The sequence below is a fragment of the Suncus etruscus genome, chromosome 6, assembly GCF_024139225.1.
Source record: "Suncus etruscus isolate mSunEtr1 chromosome 6, mSunEtr1.pri.cur, whole genome shotgun sequence".
NCBI lineage: Eukaryota > Metazoa > Chordata > Mammalia > Eulipotyphla > Soricidae > Suncus > Suncus etruscus.
Window position 1 is genome coordinate 31,847,928 of NC_064853.1, and position 24,370 is coordinate 31,872,297.

The 24,370-nt window shown below is 44.4% G+C and overlaps 1 protein-coding gene across 3 annotated transcripts in view; it reads right to left on the reverse strand.

The window, feature by feature from the left end:
- The window catches only part of MAST2 (microtubule associated serine/threonine kinase 2), a 163,713-nt gene that overhangs the window by 11,922 nt on the left and 127,421 nt on the right, over nucleotides 1–24,370 (reverse strand). For 2 of the 3 annotated variants that reach the window (XM_049774612.1, XM_049774614.1), the window contains 9 exons: nucleotides 22,741–22,832; nucleotides 16,119–16,194; nucleotides 13,569–13,589; nucleotides 11,990–12,068; nucleotides 11,156–11,310; nucleotides 9,657–9,732; nucleotides 6,802–7,011; nucleotides 3,448–3,549; nucleotides 617–749 (listed from right to left, as the gene is read on the reverse strand). In XM_049774612.1, coding sequence (XP_049630569.1) covers nucleotides 617–749; nucleotides 3,448–3,549; nucleotides 6,802–7,011; nucleotides 9,657–9,732; nucleotides 11,156–11,310; nucleotides 11,990–12,068; nucleotides 13,569–13,589; nucleotides 16,119–16,194; nucleotides 22,741–22,832 — 944 coding nt within the window. The remainder of the gene's footprint in view (nucleotides 1–616; nucleotides 750–3,447; nucleotides 3,550–6,801; nucleotides 7,012–9,656; nucleotides 9,733–11,155; nucleotides 11,311–11,989; nucleotides 12,069–13,568; nucleotides 13,590–16,118; nucleotides 16,195–22,740; nucleotides 22,833–24,370) is intronic. The other variant, XM_049774613.1, reaches the window with a different exon arrangement.

Consider the following 24,370-nt stretch of genomic DNA (forward strand, 5'->3'; position numbering starts at 1 on the left):
TGCAAATCCAGCTCTTAAGGCTTTGTCCTATTGTGTGTGGTCCAGGGTCTGTGGGTGAGGAGTTAAGGCAAATATCACCTCTCTTATTTTCAGAGGGACAGTGCCACTGACAAAGAACTCTGATAAAGCTTCCCTTGACCTTGGGACAATAAATAGGGTGTAGCAATGGGCTATCAGGCCACATCTTGCTAGATGGGCCAGGGAGCAGAAAGGCAGACTGGACTGTGGTTCATGAAAGGGTAGGAACTAAGCCCAGTAGAATGGAGTTACAACCACCTCAAAGTAAGGACCACTTACAAGGTGGCAGTATATATAAGGAGAAGCAAATGTGCAGGGAGGGTTAGCATGTTTGTAAATGAGTCCGTATCTGCTGGCTATTGACGATCTTTGACTTTAGGTGAGAAAGCTATCCCTGGGCCTTCCTGTGCTCAAGGCAAGATAGACTAGGTTATGTGGATGATTCCGAGGAAAGGGCTGTTCTAGGACAGAACCAATGGTTCCTCACAAGAACCTGAGGCCCCTGAGGCTTGTGTCATGTCCAATTTCAGTCTCTTCTCCCTGTGATTTTTCTTCTTCTCGTATCACAGCCTGTGGGCCATGGGGCATCTTTGCTTACCCTCCAGGGGATCCCGTGTAAGGCCCAGCTGGCTAACGATGTAGCGGGGAATGTCACATTTAATCCCTTGTCCCTCTTTGGCATGGCCCTCAGCTGCTTCTAACAGGTGGTAGAACTCTTCAGGGTCAAACTCCTGTATAGGGAGAGGTGAAAGCTGTAAGTAAAGACTCTGGCTCACCACCCACACTCAGAGCAGGGTTAATGGGCATATTTCCAGTGTGCTGGGCCAGCCATCCTGGAACAAACATGGGAGAGGGACCACGCGGTCTTTCAGTTCACTTCCAAAGCAGACATGCTAGACCTATGCTGTCTTCAGCAATAATAACCTGAGTTTTGGTCTCAAGGAGCTCAGTCACTGAGCACAGTCCAGGCCCTGTGCATGCCTATCACTGTGGCAGAGGAGCATCCTGGCTCACTCATAGGCCTGGCAGACACAATGCACCCTTAGATCTGACAAGCACCTCCAGTGTGCTGTGGAGCCCATATGGAACTCAGCAGGGTGTTCTCTGTGTGCTGGAACATGTCCTCATGAAGGTCCCACTTACTAAGAACCTTCCAGGTCCCCCCTTTGGGCTAAACCCAACTAACATCACTATGGTATCTCTATGGTGAACAAAGGAGGAAGGAACAAAAAATTAGCATGTGGCCCACCTGACACTGAGTTCCTGCTGAACCCCAAACTTAACACTCTTGTGCAAGTGATCTCAGCTACCTCTACCTGCTCCCCATCTGTTCTCACTCTATGAGGACTAGGCCCCATCTATCTCAATAGAATCTGGACTAAATTCTATTGAGAATCTGGAGGTCCTTTTAAGTTTATTCTTCCTCGGTTCCCATCTGGTCAGGATGCTTCCCTCACACATACTATCCCCACTGAGTCCAGTACTAGTTCCCATGGCTCATGCTGCCTCTTTCAGCCCCTCATCAAGGCTGAACCAGAGTGATCCTTTTTAAAAGTAGAGCTGACAGTATATTACTTAGAAATAGTCATAGAAGCCAAACACTGACACATGCCGTACCGCCTGAGACTACTTTCATTTCTATGTAACTCTAAAAGGCCAAAGATAAATGGTGACCTGGAACAGGGAAGCATGGTAGGGCAGGCAATGACTCGAAGCAAAGGATACAGGAGCTCTGTGGAGACACGCATGCTTCACTGTGCTGGTAGCTTATGGGTTTATATTTGTTAAAACTCACTGAACTGTATATTCAAAAGGGGTATCTATTCCCATGTAGATAGATCAAATATATCATACCTATTTAAGTTTGATTTTGGGGGCCCGGAGAGATAGCACAGTGGCGTTTGCCTTGCAAGCAGCTGATCCAGGACCAAAGGTGGTTGGTTAGAATCCCTGTGTTCCATATGGTCCCCCGTGCCTGCCAGGAGCTATTTCTGAGCAGACAGCCAGGAGTAACCCCTGAGCACCGTCGGGTGTGCCCCCCCAAAAAAAAGTTTGATTTTGGGCTTACTCCTAGCTCTGTGCTTAGGGGTCACTATTGGTGGGGCCCAGAGCACCATATGGGGTCATGGGGATTGAACCCAACCAAGTGCAAGGCCTTGGTTTTAAGAACCCTAGCTGTCATTCTATTTCTCCAGGCCTCAAAGGGATCTATTTTATGGCACATACATTTTTTTTTTTTTGGTTTTTGGGTTACACCTGGCAGCACTCAGGGGTTACTCCTGGCTCTATGCTCAGAAATCACTCCTGGCAGGCTCGGGGGACCATATGGGGTGCCGGGATTTGAACCGATGACCTTCTGCATGAAAGGCAAATGCCTTACCTCCATGTTATCTTTCTTTTTTTTTTTTTTTTTTTTTGGTTTTTGGTTTTTGGGCCACACTCGGTGACGCTCAGGGGTTACTCCTGGCTATGCGCTCAGAAGTCGCTCCTGGCTTGGGGGACCATATGGGACGCCGGGGGATCGAACCGCGGTCCGTCCGAGGCTAGCATAGGCAAGGCAGGCACCTTACCTTTGGCGCCACCGCCCGGCCCCCATGTTATCTTTCTGGCCCCCCAATTTTATTTTTTTATAAAGCTAGTTTGAGGGGCCAGAGAGATAGCACAATTGGTAGGACATTTGCCTTGCACGCAGCCGATCCAGGACAGATGGTGGTTCGAATCCTGACATCCCATATGGTCCCCTGTGCCTGCCAGGAGTGATTTCTGAGCACAGAGCCAGGAGTAACCTCTGAGTGCTGCCACATTCTTAGCTAAACTTTCTGAAAGCTCCCACTAGCCTTCAGGTTAAATCTCCAAGATGAGACATGGTGTTTTGTCCTGCCCACCTGTTAGGCTTTTCCTTCACTAATTCTACAGCTACATCTTTCATGAATTTCACCAAACACACTTTACCATATTCCTCACCAGGACAATCACCTTGTCGTACTCCTAAGGCACTAACAAACCAAATCTAACTCCACTTCAAAGCTTTTTAGGATCAGGGACTTCATCCTGATTTCATCCAACAGTGCTGAGTCTGAAGCTGGTACTCACTGAAGTGTTGCTGAAGGGTCAGGAGTCACCTTGTGTAAATGAGACTAGACTGTTCTCCAAACTCCCAGGGCCCCTACTGTGCCAGGCCTGCTCAGTGCGGGTGGGGCAAACTGATACCTACCCCTGCCTTACCTCTTCAAACATCCATTATTCCCAACAGGATGTCCTCTGCTTCCCCAATGCTGGCTCAGCATGTTTAAAGAAGGAATTCAATGGCAGGAATGATGGGAGGTACCAGCATCATTTTGTTACAAATAGGACACTTCTTCTACATCATCTACTAGACCCTACTACCACCACCACCCTGCAGCCTTCAAGCTCCCCAAATTTACTCACCAGGCATTCTAGGAGACGAGCTGGGCGGGCAATGACAATCATCAGCTTTTTCACCAGCTGGATCACGAAAGTCACTTCTGAGCTCTCTGAGCGCTCATGAGCCTGTGCGGATGCAGGGATGGGGAGAGAGAGACAGAGGCTGCTGAAGCTAACCACTGGCTCGTATGGCTGAGCAGACCCAGGCTATACCACGAAAATGGTATTGTAAAGGCAGGAAGACTGGAGAAATCAACGACAGAGCTACTCCAGAGGCAGATGACAGAGGGGTGGGACAAGATAAAAGCAGTGTTGATGGGTCAATGATCCCATCCACAAAATAGAAAATATAAAAAGATAAGTAGTTTAAGTGAGATTAGGCAAAGAATATGTGGCATATGCTTTTACGTTGGGGGCTTGACGATCTCCCCAACAGTTGTTGGGAGTCCAAGGGACCCCTCTGGGTGACACTCAGTTTGACTGTGTGTACATGGTAGTGTCTGGGCCCAGTGATGCTAGGGACATCCAGGGCCACACCTAACAGTGCTCAGGGATGAATTCAGTGACACCTGACCTAAGCATGTGCTCCAGCCCTGACATCTGGTTTCAGAGAAGCAAGTAGCTGGAAAAGAGAAAGCACCATTTCGGGCATACTGAATTTGAGGGGATATCTTCTTGGGTATTTACTGGCTCAGCTCTGGGCCTTTCTCTTTTTTATGGAAAACTACTGATTTCTAGCAGTCACTGACTGGTCTGGCTGCACCCTGACTACCTCCAGGGGGTGATTTGCTTAGGGGAATGAAAATGGAAGTGGTGCCTACAGAGTGGCACATGGCTCTGCCTGTCCTTATGCCAGCCATGGGAGAGGAGAAGTGCCTAGGAGGCTTCAGGCTCAATCCTTCCCATCTGGATAGTCCAGCTCCCTCTCCCACCTTACTGCTCAGAGCCAGCTTTCCATTTATTGCAAACAGGAACTCAGAAGTGCAGGTGGACAAGATCATAAGTGGCTAGGGACACAGATGTGGAGCTCAGGTGGCCAGAAAGGACAGAGGCCACAGCAAAGCCCCACAGCCTGAGTAACTGACATTGGAAGAGGCTGTGGTGAAAGAAACAGCTGATGACAGCCAGCAGGTGACAAGATCCTAGTGCTCAAGAAATGGTCAGAGAAAGGACCTGGCAGAGTTCAGCAAGAGAGAAGAAAACAGTGCCATGACCCACAAGGCTCACTGTCTCAGAGGTTAGGAAGAGGCTGAGTGAATTCACAGATTTGGCTGTCAGCCATTTATCTGTCTGCTTCAAACTGTTTCAGTGAACCATGAAGAAGGGAGAAGAAGCCAAAGACAAAAGCTTGAACAGATTTGTCAGGAAAAAGACAAAATCACATGGAACCATTCAAAAACTGGTTATGAATGGGAGAAGCCAGGATATTGATAAAATTCAATTTATTTTTTCAAGACTTAGCCCAAACATTAACTCTGTGAGGCCTTGTCAGAGCTTTCTGACCACCTATGCTCCCCTTTCTGTGTCCCCTAGCATTTGCTAAAGACCATAGTATCACTCTATTTTCAAAATGTCTGTCTAGGTTGTGAGGCCCAAGGAGCAGAAAAGCTGTCTTTCTACTTGTTTTGCATTATAAACTCAGCCTAGTACCTCTCACACAGATCCTTTAATGTTTGGAAATGTTCATAATCTCTGGAGTAGGACAAACCTGTGGGGCCGGAGAGGTGGCACTAGAGGTAAGGTGTCTGCCTTGCAAGTGCTAGCCAAGGAAGTACCGTGGTTCGATCCCCTGGCGTCCCATATAGTCCCCCCAAGCCAGGGGCGATTTCTGAGCGCTTAGCCAGGAGTAACCCCTGAGCATCAAACGGGTGTGCCTCCCCCCACCCCCCCCCCAAAAAAAAAAAAAACCTGTGTAGGTTTTAGCTCTACTACTTTTACCATGGGGTACCTCAGCTCCTTTGCATTTCAGCTTCCTCATCTATAAACATACAGAATAATGACAATACTTTCCTTATGGTTTTATGGTGCTGTTAAAAAATTAAAGTAGGGCTGAAGTGATGGCACAGTAGTAGGGCATTTGCCTTGCATGTGGCTGACCTAGGGCAGACTGTGGTTCGATCCCCAGCATCCCATATGGACCCCCATATTCCCTACTCCTAATTTGCCCAATACACTGAAATCCTGTTTAAGCAAGTAGCCTGGTTTCTCAGCTCAGTTGGTATGTGCCATAGCTAGGTCACAGGTCTGGAGGTGGATCTGAACTAGGCAAATGTAGGACATGGTGAGCTCTGGGCAAACTAGACACAACTTGCCTCCCTACACCTCACTAATGTGGCATGAGGAGCAGAAGGAACATGAGGAAAAGGGATCTAAGAGCCTTCCCAGAGTCTGAAAAGTGAGCAGAGGAGGCTGCAGGCAGTGGTCAGGACAAAGCATATGCTCTGGCCTTGACCTTCTCCATTAATTTTACCATCTGTCATCCCCAGACTTTTCAGACTGCAAGAAGATCAGGTCTGTGAACATAAAAATCCACACCACAGAAAACCATGCCATGAGGCAAATAGCAAGCTGGTCAACAGAGGAACTGAGGGAAAAAAGCCTGCATTGGGGGCTGGAGCGCTAGCACAGTGGTAAGGCGTTTGCCTTGCACGCAGCCAACACAGGACGTATGGTGGTTCAAATCCCGGTATCCCTTATGATCCCTCAAGCCTGCCAGGAGCAGCTTCTGAGAGCAGAACCAGGAATAATCCCTGGGCACCACCAAGTGTGACCCAAAACCAAAACAAACAAACAAACAAACAAAAAGCCTGCCTCCTTTGGGTAAGGAGAAAAGTCTGCAGGCTCTTGGACACCTGCTTCTCTACCAGTGAGAGTCACTGTGATTGGCTTCACCTCCCAATCCCCTAAACGAAATACAGTGACAACTGGTACTGTTGGAGCTTCAGGCAAAGCAGTGTACATGTTTGGATTAAGAATAATAGAAGCCGGAGGTAGGGCGTTTGCCTTGCATGCAGAAGGATGGTGGTCTGAATCCCGGCATCCCATATGGTCCCCTGAGCCTGCCAGGAGCAATTTCTGAGCGTGGAGCCTGGAGTGACTCCTGAGCACTGCCAGGTGTGACCCAAAAACCAAAAACCAAAAAAAAAAAAAAAGTTGCAGGGCTTTTTTTTTTTTGTTTTGGGACCACACCAAGTGATTCTCTGATTTTTTTATTTTAGTCTTCTCCCAGAAACACAAGAAATAGAGAAGGATTAAGTTGATTGGCACCACTAATAGGGATGAGCCAACACAAAAAGAGAGCAGGGGTGGCAAACAGGAGAAGACAGACATGGATGAAGACCCATATTCTGCATGGTGGGCTCAGCACAGGGCACTCACATCTTGCAGAAGTTTCTCTAAGTTCTCTTGAAGTTCATAGAAGTAGTGTGATGTAATGACGCCACTTCGAGATTTATCCAAACAGTCTCGGGCCATCTCAATCACTTGATGATGAATGAAGCTCAAGACTCCATCTGCCAGGGGCAGTACACTGTCTGGAGCATTGGAGGAAATAAACTCCGCAAGCCGCTCTTCCATCTGTGCGGTGGCCTGGAAAAAAAGGCAGAAAAGTGATATTCTTCCTTCTAATTCCAGTGAGGCTGCCGTTGAACCTGAGGGACTTGGCAAGCAACTGTGTGGTCCTTGCTTCTTCACTGGCACTGGAGTGGGGGGGACGGACCTGCAGACATGAAAGTATATCACCAGGCTAGTCTGATCAGTGCCCTCTCCCTACTACTTGCACCTGGGTGTGTGCACTTCTGTCCTGAGGACAAAGAGGAGCCGTTTTTCCTTTAGGCTGTCCCAGGTTCCTGTCTATTTTTGTTCCCCATGTGTGGTATTTTCACTCAGTCTACCTGGGCAAACCCTTATTACTCCTAACTTCACTGCAAGTATCACCTCTCCTGGGGGAAGTCTCTGAGTCTTCCATACAAACCAGGGTTTCTTTTCCTCTGTGCTTTCAAAGGTGTGAGTGCCATGTTAGTGAACCTATTGCCAGGACGCCAAGGACAGGGACCTGTCAAATGACAAACCTCCCTTAATCAGGGCCAAACTGCCAGGGAAGGAAGCGGTCTTTTTTCTTTTTCCTTTACCACCAGCTATTTCCAGTGCATACTTGGCAGGAGTATGAATATGTATATAAACCAACATAGGAGGGAAAGAGAAAAGGAGGGTGAGGGATGAGAGGGAAGGAAAGAAATCAACACACTACAACAAAAATTCATTGTACACAAGTAACTGATACTATAAAATGTTCTACCTAAACACCAACACAAAACCTTGTTTAGAGAAGGAGAGAAAAGTGAACAACCAATGAAAGTTGCTTTATAAAGAGCCAAATATAATAAGATTTGTTTCCTGGTTGGTTGTTCTACATTCTCCTTTCTCTGTGTGGCTGGAATGCAGAGACACAGGCTACATGGGTTCCGCAGAAAAAGAAGAGCCAACACTTACTGAATGTCAGCTAAGTTCTGAGTACAATCAGAAAAGCAGATACTGGGGCCAGAGCAGTAGCGCAAGTGGTAGGGCATTTGCCTTGCACATGCTAACTTAGGACGGACCGCGGTTATATCCCCTGGCATCCCATATGGTTCCCCAAGTCAGGCGTGACTTCTGAGCACAGTGTCAGGAGTAACACCTGAGCGTCACTGGGTGTGGCCCAAAAACCAAAAAGAAAAAAAGAAAAAGAAGAAAAGAAAAGAAAAGAAAAGAAAAGAAAAGAAAAGAAAAGAAAAGAAAAGAAAAGAAAAGAAAAGAAAAGAAAAGAAAAGAAAAGAGGCCCGGAGAGATAGCTCAGCAGCGTTTGCCTTGCAAGCAGCTGATCCAGGACCAAAGATGGTTGGTTCGAATCCCGGTGTCCCATATGGTCCCCCGTGCCTGCCAGGAGCTATTTCTGAGCAGACAGCCAGGAGTAACACCTGAGCATCGCCGGGTGTGACCCAAAAACCAAAAAAAAAAAAAAAAGAAAAGAAAAGAAAAGAAAAGAAAAGAAAAGAAAAGAAAAGAAAAGAAAAGAAAAGAAAAGAAAAGAAAAGAAAAGAAAAGAAAAGAAAAGAAAAGAAAAGAAAAGAAAAGAAAAGAAAAGAGAAAATCAGATACTGGGACCTAAAACTTCAGAGGGAAAGAAAACTGAGAAGGGAATGCATCTGTCCATAGCCAGATCTGAATCAGTCAGGCTGCTCATCCTCACTGAGTGCTTGCTGGCTGACAACAGGAAATACAAGGGAGCTTGGTATAACTTCCGCAGACTGTGTCTAGGAGATGGTACCTGAGTCAAGAGACATTCCGGGGAGTGGAGGACCACATTCCCCATCAACTAGGGAGAGATGAGCAGACTGATTGAGAGGCCTAGAGAGAGAATGAAGAGGGCTCCACATTCTAGCCATCAAGGATGGGGAGCGGGTGTGAACCCCTGGTTCTCAGGACACAGCCAGTTCAGAGTATCCAGGCATGAGATGTCCAAAAAAAATGCAAATAGGAAATACGGTCCTAGTTCCAGAAACAAAGAAGTTCAGAGCCAACTTGCAGAAGTTATGAAGACTTATTTTTCCATTATCTCAGGAAAAGAATCTATCATTCCCCTCAGCATTTTCTTGAAAATCCAAATTGAAATGTGGGAAAGCAATGCCAAGGCCTGTCTCCCACCTCCCTGCCGCCCCTGGCAGGCATCCTGACAGAATCTCGGGGCTCCATCTGTTCAATTGGCAGCAAAGCCCTGGGCTCTCGAGAACTCCACACACAGAGGCCTCAGAGGCATGTGTACAGGAGGCACACTGCCCAATTCTTTTACCCCCATTAACCTGACAGTTCCCTCAAGAAGCCTCTCCTATTGGGAGTAGAGTGGATAAGCCCCCAACCACAGGCCTGTGGCCTTCCCCTTATGAAGGCCTGAGCTCTGGTGCTTGAGTCCTTCTCTTCCTGGGAAACTAACTTTTTTTTTTTTTTTTTTGGATCACACCCGGCAGTACTCAGGGGTTATTTCTGGCTCACCACTCAGAAATCGCTCCTGGCACAGGGGGGTGGAGGGGGAGGCCTATAGGATGCTGGGATTCGAATCACTGTCCATCTTGGATCGGCTGTATGCAAGGCAAATGACCTACCGATGTGCTATCTCTCCAGCCCGCAACCAACACTTTTTAATGACCACTGGAGACAGCAACCCTCCCTTGGGCAGTTCCTTCAAAGAGAATCCTTACCTTGGGGAATCTCTCTTTGTATACATGATTCATCATTATTATTTCACTGTCAAAGGAAACTGGGGACCGTCCAGGACTAAACAAGAAAGAAACAATGGTGTTATGCCCAGTGCTGTGGAATGGAAGAAAAAGACAGCTCGTAACCCCCACCCCGGTTCTCTTATCACCTTCCACCTCCACCTTAGTAAGTTCTGAGTTTCAGAGTTTTATTCTTATTTCTGCAGCTAACAACACACCTGGGGCAGCACAAAACGATGCCATCTGGCTGCCTCCCTGTAAGAAGTCTGGCTTTCATGAAGACCTCTGCCAAGTCTAAGAAGGTCTAGCAAGGAGGAATGTACTCCCAAGCCTGTTGGCAACTTTCTGGGACTTTTTTTTCCTCCCTTACATTAGGAAGCTCTGGACCATCTCTGCCTTGGCTACTATGGCTTGGCATAGCTCACTGTGTTTTAGGAATTAAAATCAAACCATCAAAGACAGGTCGTTTTTCTTCACCCATACACAAACAAATAAGCAGCAGTCAATTAATCAAGTTGGGTCCTGATGTGGGGAATGACCAGACCAATCCAGTCTGCAATGACTTAGAAACCTATAACAACTTTCCCCCTTTCAGCCATATGTAAATTGGTACCTTTAAAGATTTCAGAGTATGAGCTATAGAGCTGAGTGGATATTTGGGTCTCAGTTGCACTAGGTTCAGAACTGTTCCTTTGTGCCCTTCTTCCATGTGGTAACACAGCTCAGCAGGCTGCACCTAAGTACTTTAACAACTATTTTACCAGTAATCAAGCAAGGATTTCCTGACCACACTGTGGGTCTCTCAAAGGTCCCCTTTTAGATCCTGGAGGGGTTTGGATTCTGTGTTCTTTGTGAGACAAAAGAAGGCATTGGGAACTTGCACCCAAAATTCACTCACTGAACTTGCATCCCTTTGTACTATTGTCCCATTTACCAACCTCTGAACTTAAACCAGTCCTCATTAGCTGACTCAACTTAATTCCTGACTTTCACAGTGCCAACACACCGGAGGCCAGGCTCCCTGGGGGGGTCCCTTTCAACAAGTGAGCCAGTGTGTTTTCCCAAGGACCAGGGAAAACTGATGTTTGAGCTCATATTGTTTTATTTGTTTGTTTGTTTGTTTTTGGTTTTTGGGCCACACCCATCGGTGCTCAGGGGTTACTCCTGGCTATCTGCTCAGAAATAGCTCCTGGCAGGCACGGGGGACCATTTGGGACGCCAGGATTCGAACCAACCACCTTAGGTCCTGGATCGGCTGCTTGCAAGGCAAACACCGCTGTGGTATCTCTCCGGCCCCTGAGCTCATTTTATTTTATTAAAATAAAATAAAAAATTATTTTGTGCTGGTTCTAGACCACACCTGGCTGTATTCAGAGTTTACTCTTGACTCCTTTGCTCAAGAAAATGCTCAATATGTGATACATGGCTGAAAAAGTTGTTATTCCTGACCTCCCCTGGACAGTGGGAAGAGGCACCCTTACCTGAGGCTGCGGGAGCGGGGCCGCATGGCGGGGGACTGTCGGCCCTCCTCGTTGGGCACACTCTCAGTGCTGAAATGCTTAGTCAGGAAGTGCAGCTCATCTGCTGTAGGCTGGAAGGGCAACTGGTGTAGCTTTTCTTGTGAGGAACAGGATGACTGAGGGCAAACGTGACAAAGACCCGATCAATGGGCAACAGGGATTCCTTCACTGGCTCCTAGAGATGTCACAGTGCACAATCCTGTTCACACCCACCCCTGCAGGCCCTCACTCTGAGGAAACCATGATACCTAGTTACAATATCAGCTGTAATATTCATATGGTCCCCCTTCAATGAGCACATATGGGTGTTGATCTCTCCCCAAAGGGGTAAGGGATGAATGTGACATTCTCCTTTGGGTGTGTGTGTATGTGCCACACCCAGCTGTGTTCAGGGCTTACTCCTGGTTCTGTGCTCAAGGATCAACCCTGGTTGGACTTGAAGGAACCATAGGAATGACAGGGACTGAACCCAGGTCAGCTGCATGCAAGCCAAACTCCCTACCCACTCTACTATCTCTCCAGCCAAGTTCAGCCTCAAGTCCTCCAACTCCATAGGCATCACTGTACTCCCACAGAATTTGGGGCTTGAATCTCTCCTATGGTACTTGTTGTTTAAGTCTACGTTAAGGGGTTCCAAGCCCTCAGTTCCCTAACAATCTCATTCCCAGAAACCTCTTTTTGTTAATTTAGGGAAGAGAAAATGAGAACTAATTTGCAGTTCTGTAACCAGCAGTAACTCCTAGGAAAGGATTTCTTCAGGGTGAAGGTGTCATGGCCACAGATTTGGCTACTTACCGAGACAGTAGAACTTGGAGTGTTGGTTCCATAGCCTGAAGAAGGCAAAGAGGCCAGAGACCAGCGCCGTCCATCCGTCCTAAGTAAGAGAGTGGGTTAGGCAGTTTTTATAGTTTCCCTCCTGGGCTTCAGAGCTGCCCGCGAGGTTTCCACTAGCAGGCTTTCCCGTGCCCTATAACAAGACTGCTTGGTCTTCATGTCTCTTTCCTACATGGACCTATTATTGTCATTTTGGAGAATAAATGAAAGAGGACTTTGTCTAGGCACCGACATAAGAATTGCATTGAAAATGCAGTAAATATCTTTTTGAAAGATCCCTGGGAGGGGCTATTTGGTCTTCTTCAGGTTACTGGGTCAACAACCAGTTCCCATCGAAGCCTGAGTGTGAATCAATTAATGGCAAGTAATCAAAGGCTCTTTATCTTTAGTATTTATTAAGACCTCCAAACCAGTCCTTGAGAATGTTTGCCAAAGACTGACAATGGAAGAATGAACCAGCATAGTCTTCACTTTTTATAAAACTCTGAGGCATGCTCTTGACACTCCTGAAATGACTGGCCCTAAAGTTTTCATCACAGAAAACCAGTTATTTGCTTTGCAACAGAGAAAGACCACACAAGTCTCTAGCGTGAAGCTTTTATCATATGGACAAGGTTCTTTCCCAAGCTCTGGACTATACTATGTCTCAAGCGTTAGACCATTAGCAGTGGGGGAATCTTTAGGATTTCAATACTCTTGAGTTTCAGAGAAACTAGATATTTGTTGATTTATTCCAAGTTTCAGAATTTCATAAGACTACATGGAAGTAGGAAGGAAAAAAGAAAACCCAGCTTTGCTAAAAGTGCTTCTCTTTTGAAGTACCCCAACCCCTGTCATTGCTAGTAGCCTTTCTGAGTATTGCTTGATAAGGAGACAAACCAGGGCTCCATGCAACATGCACTTAACCCAAACCATGCCACCCAGCCAGCCAGTAAGGTAGTTTAGAACTCTGCTGGAACCTAGTCTCTGAGGCAAAGAATGATGGGAGGCAGCTTAAATAAGATGCTTCTCTTTTTTGAGTTTTGGACACTTTACCTAAATTAAGTCAATTCCAGGAAAGCAGTTCAGCTAAGATGGGGCTAGTCCAGCTGTGGAAAGAATATCCCAAAGCTTTGTCAGATACATAGTCACAAGTGATTTTTTTTTTCCTCCTAGGCCTTACATCCATTTGTCTATAAACTGAAGACTAGGGAACACAGAGCTAGACAGAAGCATCACCCTACAAGGCTTGGCATTCCTCTTCCTGGTAATCTCAATGGAGACTGAGGCAAATTATGGGAAGAAGGGTGACATGTTACTACACTCAGAAGCTGGGAACTATGCAGCAACTTCTGCCTCTAGAAATATATTTTGAGCCTTGGTTCCAGCAAGCAGACAGAGGTCCCAAAGAGCTTCTGCTAGATATGAAAAGCCAATGTTGGTAGAGCATAGCCAAAGAAGATTCATCACAAAAGATCCCATCAGGCATAAAATCAAAACAGATATTGTCAGGTCATGCATAGCAGCTCCCGTCTCTTACATCCATTACATCCACTATTACCTGTCTGCTCTGTGGCCATGGCTGCAGTGAAAAGATGTATATTATGGTGAGAATCGGGCCAGAGAGATAAAACAGAAGGTAACACTTGCCTTGCACACAATCAGCCTGGGTTCAATCCCTGGCACCATATACGGTTCTCTGAACCCCCTGAGCATACAGCCAGGAGTCGTATGCCCTGAGCACTGGTAGGTGCAGCCCAAAACCAAAAAATAAATAAACTTTAAAAAAAGAGAGAGAACAAGACATCAGGGCTGGCATGATAGTCCAGTAGGTAGGGCACTTGTCTTGCATGTGACAGACCCAGGACCAACAACCCCTGGCGTCCATATGGTTCACTGAGCAGAGTCAGGAATCATTCCTAACGGCAGAACCAGGAGTAATCTCGGCATTTCCCAAAAGATTAAAAATTAGGCATTTGATCTGTCAGAGGCAAACCTGTTTAGAAATGTATAGTCTGAAATGAAATGATAGGATTTATAGGCTCTATCCATAGTATTTTATTAACTCTGGAGTCTGTCATAGTCTAAAAACTAAGAAGATCTGATAAGGTTCAAGTTTGACCTCAGTAATCTACAAAACATTAATTCTGGAGAGCTCTTAGAACAGGACTGAAGAGGTTCACTAATACCTAGCAGTATCCAGCAGCTCTTCCAACTATGTCCTGAAAGGGCCTACCTAGGGCTCTGGCAAGAGACACAGTGGGAATGAAGAGGCAGAGGAACACCAATGTAACACAGTATTTCTCATGCCTAAAGAGGTGTGCACTCTTCTGTCCTCACTGCCCACATGGCAGGCTTCTCCTGCAGTTCTTAGCAAAGAAGTCAATGATTCAGAGGCTTCATGGGACCACCCACAAGCATCTCTTCCTGCTTTTTCATGCACCATCATGCTCTTCCAGTGTGTGGTATTTATTACTGTTTTCTCCATTGTCCACTTGTTCCTTAATACCCATTTCTTTTTTTTTTTTTTGAGCCACACCCATTTGATGCTCAGGGGTTACTCATGGTTAAGTGCTCAGAAATTGCCCCTGGCTTGAGGGGACCATATGGGACGCCAGAGGATCAAACCATAGTCCTTCCTTGGCTAGCGTTTGCAAGGCAGACACCTTACCTCTAGTGCCACTTCGCCGGCCCCGACTTCCCACTTCTTAATAAATCAATAAGCACTGATGGAATGCTTATTTTACACCAGGAGACATGGTTTGCAGTACTTTAAAATATTTCAATAAAAAGTATTTTGGTTCTACTTAAAAAGACATGAGGTTGGGGAGATAGGACAACAGGTAGAGTATTTCCCTTGTATGTGGCCAGTCAGAATTCGATAGCTGGAGCACCATATGGTCCCCAGAGTCCTGCCAGGAGTGAAAGCCCTGAACACAAGAGGTAGGAGTAAGCCAGAGAGGGAGGAGGGAATAACAAGCAAGTCCAGAAAAATAGCTCAGAGAGTTTGAGCCCCTGCTTGGCAAGCCTGGAATGAGAGGGTTTGCTCCCTGGTACCACATGGCCTCCTGAGCACTGCATGTTAAGTCCTATCATACCCAGATAGTGCTCAGGGACCACATGGTCCCTGGGATCAAACCCAAGCCTCCCATGTACAAAGAATGTGCTCAACTCTCTGAGTTATCTAACCCCAATCAAGCATATTTCTACCCTCAAATGTCTCTATCTGACTAAGTAATTAAAAGGCACATAATGTGTAAGAGGAACCTATGATATTTGTTTGAAGTAAGGATGTATCATTCAAAGACTACCCCCAAACTCCATCCAGATTGTCTATGTCACTTCAGTTACACTGAACGCTGGAGAAGGAGAAGGTAATGTCTTCTAGTTTGTCGTTTCAACATTGAGTTAAGCTGTTTCCTGGTTTGCTCCCCCCTCAACCTCCCACCAAGTAGTATTCAGAACTTACTCCTGATCTATTGCATGAAAGGCAAGTGCCTTCCCTACTGTGCTATCTCCTGGTTTACTATAACCTCAAGCTATAAACTATCTTCATTAAAAGCTCCAAATCTGGAGCCATGAATCATTTTTCTGACTGTCAGAGACTGACTTTAATGAAGAAAATAATTTTTAATTTAATTTAAAATATATTAACATGAAAAAGCTAAAGGGACAGTACAGCAATAAGGCACTTGTCTGTAACACAGCAGACCCAGGCTCTAAATCCAGGAATGTATATGGTTCCCAGTGTACTACCAAGAGTGAATTGAGAAAAGAGCCTGAGTAAGAACTGAGCACAACCAGTTGTGGCCCAAAATTAAAATTAAAAAATAAGGAAGAAATCAGAGATTAGTACCTCCTTTTATAAAAATAAATTCATTTGTAGCATATCATGCCCATTCAAACATTCACATGCAAATACCTAGAGTGTTTAGAAAGTAAAATTTAAATGAGGTGATTGTGACCTGAGCTAAAAAAGCAGGGAAGGAGTTTGGATGTCTAAGGTGACACAATAAGAGAGCATTGCCTCAAACAGGGGAAGCTGATATTCACACACTCATGCAAGTGCTATATATATATTAGTCATTGAATAGGTTTTCAATCAACTTACCTACGGGCAGGAACAAAGGAAAAGTGAGCAGGTGCATTTGGAGAGAAATTCCGGGGGCTGTCCAAAGGACTGTTACCTGTGGGTGGGAGAGGGAAAAAAAAACACTCAGTAAAGTTTGCTTCTAAAGAGGGTGGAAACCTCTAAGGGATAATTCTTCTACTCTCTTCAGCCACTAGCATAAGGGTTACCTTTTCTGCTTTTTCACCAGCTTAATGAGTTAGTGTGTCTCCTTGGAAGTTCAGCAATCTAGAGCAATGGTTCACATCTGCAAACTGGCTCTGCACTCAAAAATCGCTCCTGGCAGGTTCAGGGGACATATGGGATCTCAGGGAATAGCACAGGTCCGTCCAGTATCGGCAGCATGCAAGACAAACACCCTACCGCTGTGCTATTACTCCAGCCCCATAGACATCCATTCTAAGTTCAACAACTACCAACTCCCTGCCTTCCTACAAAGGCCTGAAGAACTAATTTTGTGTTAGATGGCACTGCAAATGCTCAAACTTTTCTCAAAGGACAATACTCCTGGTTGTAAGGTCTCTTGTACATGTGTCTGCATATGCCATCCATAAATATGTGTGACTAAATACACAGGTGGGGATTTAGAGTAGCACATGTTCTTAAAATAGTCCATATGCTAGAGCGGGGACAATCGTACAGAGATCCATGCCAAATGCATGCTTTCCATGTGCCCAACCCATTTCACATGTCCCCAATAATATGCCAACTAGCAGCTCAAACTTCTTTGGGGGGGTGGCGGAGGGATGGATGGAACGTGGCACATGCTGTGGTGTGCTTTCCTGGCTGTGTGCTAAGGGGACCATATGTGAGGCAGAGATTCCAACTAAGATCTCTGCAGTCATGCAATGGAAGTGTCTTATCTCCTATATCTCTGGCCCAGCAGCTCAAGTTTGGTTCACTGAATAAAACCTAATACTGGTCCTTTGAAAAGATCAATGAAATGAATAAATCTTTAGCTAGGCTAAAAAAGAAAAAAATATATCGATTATTAATCAGAAATTAAAAAAGGACTATCTCTAGATGCCATGAATATTGAAGTAACAAGAGAATATTATAAATTAGCTCTATGTTCACAAATGTGATAATCTGGAATAAATAAACAATTTACTAGGGTCACAGAGACTGAGGAAGAAGAAAGTAGGTCAAAGAACTAGTGAAACATGCTTTGTGTGTGGGAGCTCTGGGTATTTCACTGGCACTACATGGTTCCTAAGCACTGAGGCAGGGACAGTGTCAGAGCGCTGCCAATTATAGTGCCCCCCAAGATATCTTTTTTTGTTTGTTTGTTTTTTGTTTTTTGGGCCACACCGGTGATGCTCAGGGGTTACTCCTGGCTATATGCTCAGAAGTTGCTCCTGGCTCGGGGGACCATATGGGACACCGGGGGATCGAACCTCGGTCCGTCCAAGGCTAGCGCAGGCAAGGCAGGCACCTTACCTTTAGCGCCACCGCCATGCCCCCTTTTACATTATTTTTTTCCCCCCAAGATATCTTACTGATAATTAAATGATGGCATTTCTTGCCATTAAGTAATTTTTCAGATTTGATGAAATATATTATACTACCTAACTGATTATATTACCTTACTGGAATATTTGAATTTTAACTTAAATTAAAATTCAAATACTGAATTTAAATTCAATCTAAAGAGTGATACCTTATTAAAATTTATTCAGAAAGATGTGAGGAGACAGAAAGAAAGAAGTATGTGTACAAGAGAATACAGGCTTGGCTTCTTTCTCCAGAACAGAAATATACAAGCAAAGAAACATAGCTGTCTCTATCAAGATACATGTTTAAGGGTGGACAAGGGCTTGAAGAGCTAGCCTAAAGATTGATACCTTTGTTGAAAAAGCTCTCTCCCAGGGGTTATGTCACTTGCCTTGCATGTGATACCAATTTTGATCCCCAGTACCACATATAGCCCCCCCCCCCCGGAAATCACTCACAAAGGGTCCGAGGATCCCTCCTGAACCAAGAGCCACAAATAGACAATGAGCACTGCCATCTGTGGCCCCAACCCTCAAACAAATTCCCAATAAATGCAACTAGAGATTTGCTAAATGGACAGAGTGTATAACAGGAATGTACAGGGCCCAGACTTGATCCCTGGCACTATTTGGCCTCCTGAAAACCACTTGGTATCTTGGTGGCCACAGCACTCACTACTAGAGGCAGCCCCCAAAACCAAGCCAATAAAATTCCTCAATAAATGTTATCAAGTCAAACCATGAAAATATACTAAATAGTTATATAAAACAACCAAATATAACTTTATCCCTGGTATACAAGACTAATCACAGTTGAAAAATCAATGAATGCATTTCTTCATATCAAGCTAGACAAGCAAATTCAATTTATCACATCAAAAAGTGCTCAAAAAGAAGCTCCAGGCTTTAGTACACAGCTAATTTTTGGAGAGTTTTATCACTCGATAAAGAAAGCTTTGTTGAGGGGTAAAGCTTGAAGGAAAAAAAAAAGTGCTCAAAAATCTTTAACAGAATCCAAACCAATACATGATTTAAAATAAGGAAAGGCATTGGTGGTGAGAATGCTGCACTAGTGAAGGGGGTGTTCTTTGTATGATTGGAACCCAACTACAAGCATGTTTGTAATCATAGTGTTTAAATAGAGACATTATTTTTAAAAAACAGCAAATTAATAGAATTTATTTAAGAGATCTTTAATAACAAACATCTACAAAAAGCCCACCGTTCGTAGTAACATATACTTAATGGTGAGAAACACAGCTTTTCCACTAAGACCAATAAAGAACTCAATGTTTATGACAGAATGACAATAGATTCCATTCTTTTTCACTAAACTTTGTTGGTTCCAACAGAGGGGCCAAAGAAACAGCAAGACAGGTAGAGCATTTGCATTGCATGTGGCTGATCTAGGTTCATTCTGGGCCCCCCTCAGATGATCCTCCAAGCCCTGCCAGGAGTGATCCCTGAATGCAGAACCAGAATAAGCTTGAGAAATGCTGAACAAGGCCCCAAAATCAAACAACAAAACCTCCAAATTTGTCCTAAGATTTTTATCAAGAGGAAAAACACCCAAAAATAATCTTACAATGATAGTTTCAAAAAGGGAGGATTGGAAAGAAATTACAGTAGATATGGCACTTGCCTTACACACAGCCAGCCTGGACTTGATATCTGGCACCCCATATGGTCGGTCCCCTGTGCACTGCCAAGAATAATTCCTGAGCGCAGAACCAGGAGTAACCCCTGAGCACTGCTGGGTATGGTCCCCAAAGCAAAAAGACTGGCAGAGAATTGGGGCTCAAAAGATAGCATAGGAGTTAGGGGTACACCTACACCCAGACCTCAGTACAATCTTGGGCACTACCTAGCTCCTAAGTAGCACCAGGTGTAGACCTGGGGCTCTAAAAAAATACCCAATACTAAGTTATCTACACAAATTGGCTGACTATCTCTGAAACTGCCCCCAGGATCTCTGAGCACTTCTTAGGAAGGTCCCCCTCCCCTCAAAATCTATACAGAATGTTCAACACCAAGAATGAATTCTCGGGGGTGGAGGGAGGATAAATTTGGTGGTGGGAATTCCCCTGATTCAATGTTAAAATACTACTGTGAAAGATATATAAGCCAATATGGTCAAAATAAATATTAAAAAGAAATATAACTGTTGGCTTTTACACTAAGAACAAAAAATGGTTGGCATTTAAACTAAGAACATAAATGAAATAAAAAAAATTGGGGGGAATAAAAAAAAAAGAATGAATTCTTTGAACTTTGGTTGATAATATAGTGTAGGTTAACTAGCTGTAACAAATATATCACACTGGTGGTGGGAGGTGTGAAAGTTTACACGAGCGAGCGTGTGTGTGTGTGTGTGTGTGTGTGTGTGTGTGTGTGTGTGTGTGTGTGATCTCTCTTCTTTGTGCCTAAAACTGATCCAACACATTGCTGCTGTTGTTGTTGTTGTTTTTAAAAAGAACAATTAAAAATGGCATGTGTTTTTTTGTTTACTTGTTTTTGGGCCACACCCGATGACACTCAAGGGTTACTCCTGGCTATACGCTCAGAAATCGTTCCTGGCATGGGGGACCGTATGGGACACTGGGGGATCACACAACGGTCCGTCCTAGGCTAGTGCAGGCAAGGCAGACACCTTACCGCTTGTGCCACTGCTCCAGCCCCTAAAAACGACGTTTCTATTTCCAGAATGACTAAGTAGATTCCTACTGTACTAACTACAGTTATAATCTTTTATAAAATTGATATTTGATGTGAAAATTAACTGTTCGAAATAAATGAACTCTTTGTTTTGTTTTGGGGCCATATTCGGTTATGCTGGGGCTTACTCTTGGCTCTGTGCTCAGTAGTCTTCCTGTTGGATTTTGGGGCCATATGTGGTACCTAGGATTGAACCTGAGTCACTGCAAGCACCTAAACCACTATACCATTTCTCCAGGCCAATGGACCTATTCTTTTAAATCAACAGACCTCATCTTATTCAAGAGATTCCAGATTTAAAAAATTAAGTTACAGGATCGAAGAATATCCTTTGAACACCAACTTATGATGTTAAACTTGAAAATATAACTGATGCTAAATTTGATCTATATAAAATAATCAGTGCTGCCTTTCTCAATATTTTTTGGTATATATAATGGTATGAACTGGACATTGAATATATTCTTTGTTTCGTGAATCTTAAGACCATCTAGATCAGGGGTCTCAAATTCGCGGCCCGCAGGCCGTTTGCGGCCCTCTGTACAACATTTTGTGGCCATGCCCTAGAGGAATCTTTTTTTGTTTTGTTTTGTTTTAGTTGTTTGGGTCACATACCCCAATGCTCAAGGCTTACTACTGACTTTGCACTCAAGGATCACCCCGACTTTGCCTCCTGTGGCCCCCAGGTAAATTGAGTTTGAGACCCCTGATCTAGATAGATATTCTGGGGTGATTTAGGAAGAAATGATGATGGCAGGGGCCGGAGAGATAGCATGGAGGTTTGCCTTTCATGCAGAAAGTCGGTGGTTTGAATCCCAGCATCCCATATGGTCCCCCGAGCCTGCCAGGAGCGATTTCTGAGCATAGAGCCAGGAGTAACCCCTGAGCGCTGCCGGGTGTGACCCAAAAACCAAAAAAAAAAAAAAAAAAAAAAGAAAAAGAAAAAGAAAAAGAAAAGAAATGATGATGGCAACCAACACTTATGGAAAACCAAGCATGTTAACACATTGACTTGAAGCCTAGAGTTCACAGATCCAGGCAGGCTGGAGAGGCCAGATGATGTTCTCAAAGTCACTTGAGTAGACAAGTTATTTTGTTTGTGTTTAGGCCACACTCGAAGATCTTCAGTAGCTAATCCTGGCTTTATGTTCAGGAATCACTCTTGGAAGTACTCAAGAGGACCATATGGAACTCCAGGGATTGAAACTGGGCTGGCCATGTTCATGGCAAATACTCTACCAGCAGTACTATTACTCTAGCCTCAAGTAGGGAAGATTTAGTCTTAAAAATCTAACAGCCAGTAATCTAAATAGAGAGATAATTAGTTCAGAAAAGGACAGTCACAGTAGTAATTACTGTTTTCATACTCATATTACAATTGTGAAACTATGTACAAAGTCTAGACATGCTCCATTTATTTTTGTAAGACCAAAGGTCAGGTATATATACTGTTTTTTTACAAAGTTCCAGGACAGAATGTACTACTATATGAGCTAACAGAAATTCAATTTTGTGGGGGAAATTTCTAAGCAGTGAGAGTGTGCTTTAAAAGGCCAAGGACAATCCCAAATTCTCTGGGTTCCATTGTACTCTTGGTGGTATCTATAAAGAATAGTCTAGGGCTCTAAGCTCTAGTGCTCTAGTCCTATAGGCTCTAGATTTAGAGGACACAGCCCAGTAGAGTGAGCAGTTTTGGTATCACAGGTTTCCAAGCCTGTTCTACTTCTATTCCAGCTAGGTTTGGAACTTCCATTTTGAACAAGTTATAAAGAAAAGTTAGAGCCGGAAAGATAGCACAGCGGCATTTTCCTTGCAAGCAGCCTATTCAGGACCTAAGGTGGTTGGTTCGAATCCCGGCATCCCATATGGTCCCACGTGCCTGCCAGGAGCTATTTCTGAGCAGACAGCCAGGAGTAACCCCTGAGCACCGCTGGGTGTGACCCAAAAACCAAAAACCAAAAACAAAAGAACAAAAGAAAAGTTATCACTTTCAGCAAAGTGAATCTCCTTACCTGACTCCCTAAGAGTGCAAGAGTCCAAAAATACATGGCTAATTCAAACACACGACCCTGATCCTGGGCATGGAAGAGTCCATTTACATTTCCCAAAATCACTAGAGCCATAACACACTTGCAATACAATAGTATGATGGTCAAGAGCCAGTATGCATATCTAGCCCCAAACTAAAAATGAAAACAAAAGAGTAAGAAACAACTAACAATCAAAATTACAGTCCTCAAAATACAACCTCCCATTGAAAGCATAATCAAACTGAGGAATCAAAATGAGGAAAGTAAAGTGACAAAGTAATGGCAAACAGATACAGGAGAAAATGAATTAGGCACCTGTGATTACTCTTTTAATCCATCTGTCTTCCTCCATCTTCAGGTACTCACCTGCATGGCCATGGAGTGGTGAGTGTGGCCTTGGTAGAGTAGGTGAGGTGCTGGAGGTCACAATTAAACTCTTGCGGTTGCTTGTTCGACAACTACAATAAAAACACAAATGACAGTAAAGACAGAGCCACATGAATTTAAATAACTTGAATGGCTACAGAAGAACAAAGAGCCCATTCCTTGGGCTGAAAAAGTACACAACTTTTGCAAGTGGTGGGAGGTTGGACCACACCTAGCGGTGCTCATTTACTCCTAGTGCAACACTCAGGAATTACTCTTGGCGGGTTTAAGAAACCATATGGATGTCAGGGATCAAACCCAGGTGGGCCACATGCAAGATTAAGTGCCTACCTGCTGGACTATCTCTCCAACCCCACCAATTTATTTTTTGGTGGTGGTGTTTTTTTGGGCCAAACTTAGCAGGGCTAGTGATTAAATCTGGGCCATCCCAAACACTTGAGCTCTCTATCTCCCTGGACCCTGAAAAATAAATATCACTATTCTTGGGCTACACGGACTCCTATGATCCCTGATCAGCCACAGAAGGGTCTGTCCCTTTAGGGCTTGCACGCAGCCAATCCAGAATGGACGGTGGTTCAAATACCAGCATCTCATATGGTCCCCCGAGCCTGCCACCTGAGCAACGCCGAGTGGGACCCAAAAACCAAAAGTAAGGCTACAAGATTCTTTAAAACTAGATATATAACAGTACTTAAAACAAATAATTATATATTTTATATCTATTTTGAATCACCGTGAGATAGTTAAAAGTTATTCATGATTGAGTTTCAGTTACTGTCTAACATTCATCCCTGTACCAGTGCATATTTTCTGTCACCAATGACATCTCTCTCCCTTCCCCTCCCTTGTTTCCCTTTTAAACACTGGTTTACAATACTGCTACTAAAAGGGTCATGCATATCACTTTACCTACTTTCAGCACCCAGTTCTTGTCCAGGGCAATCTTTCCCAATTATTACTGTAGTAGCTGACCCTATTTCTATCCTTAGCATAGCATAATGGTCGCCCAACAACTGCCTAGGGTAACTCCTGAGCACAGAGCCCAGACCATACAGCTGGGTATGGTCCAAACCCAGTCTACCCATTCCCTAGCAAATATAAGTGATCATTGCAACTTTGATTTACAAATAAAAACAAAGGGGCTAGGAAAAGAAAAGTAAAAGAAGAAATAAAAAGAAAACAAAAACAAATAAAAATGCAAAACATGGGGCTGAAGATAGCACAGTGGTAGGGAATCTGCCTTGCATGTGGCCAACTGAGAGGGATCTGGTTTGATTCCCGGCATCCCATATAGTCCCTCAGCCTGCCAGAGGCAATTTCTGAGTGCAGAGCCAGGAGTAACCCCTGAGCACACCTGCTGGGTGTAGCCCAAGAATCAACCAATCAATCAATAAAGTTTTAAAAAAGAAAAAATGCAGAACACATTATCAAGTTATAAAAATTGATATTCTATCTCAGAAAACTATCAGATTTTGTTTTTAATATTTAATCAAGCATTAAGTATTCTTTGGGGAGAGCCTCACCCGGTGATGCACAAGGGTTACTCCTGGCTATGAGCTAAGAAATCACTCCTGGCTTGGGGACCATATGGGAAGCCAGGGTTCGAACC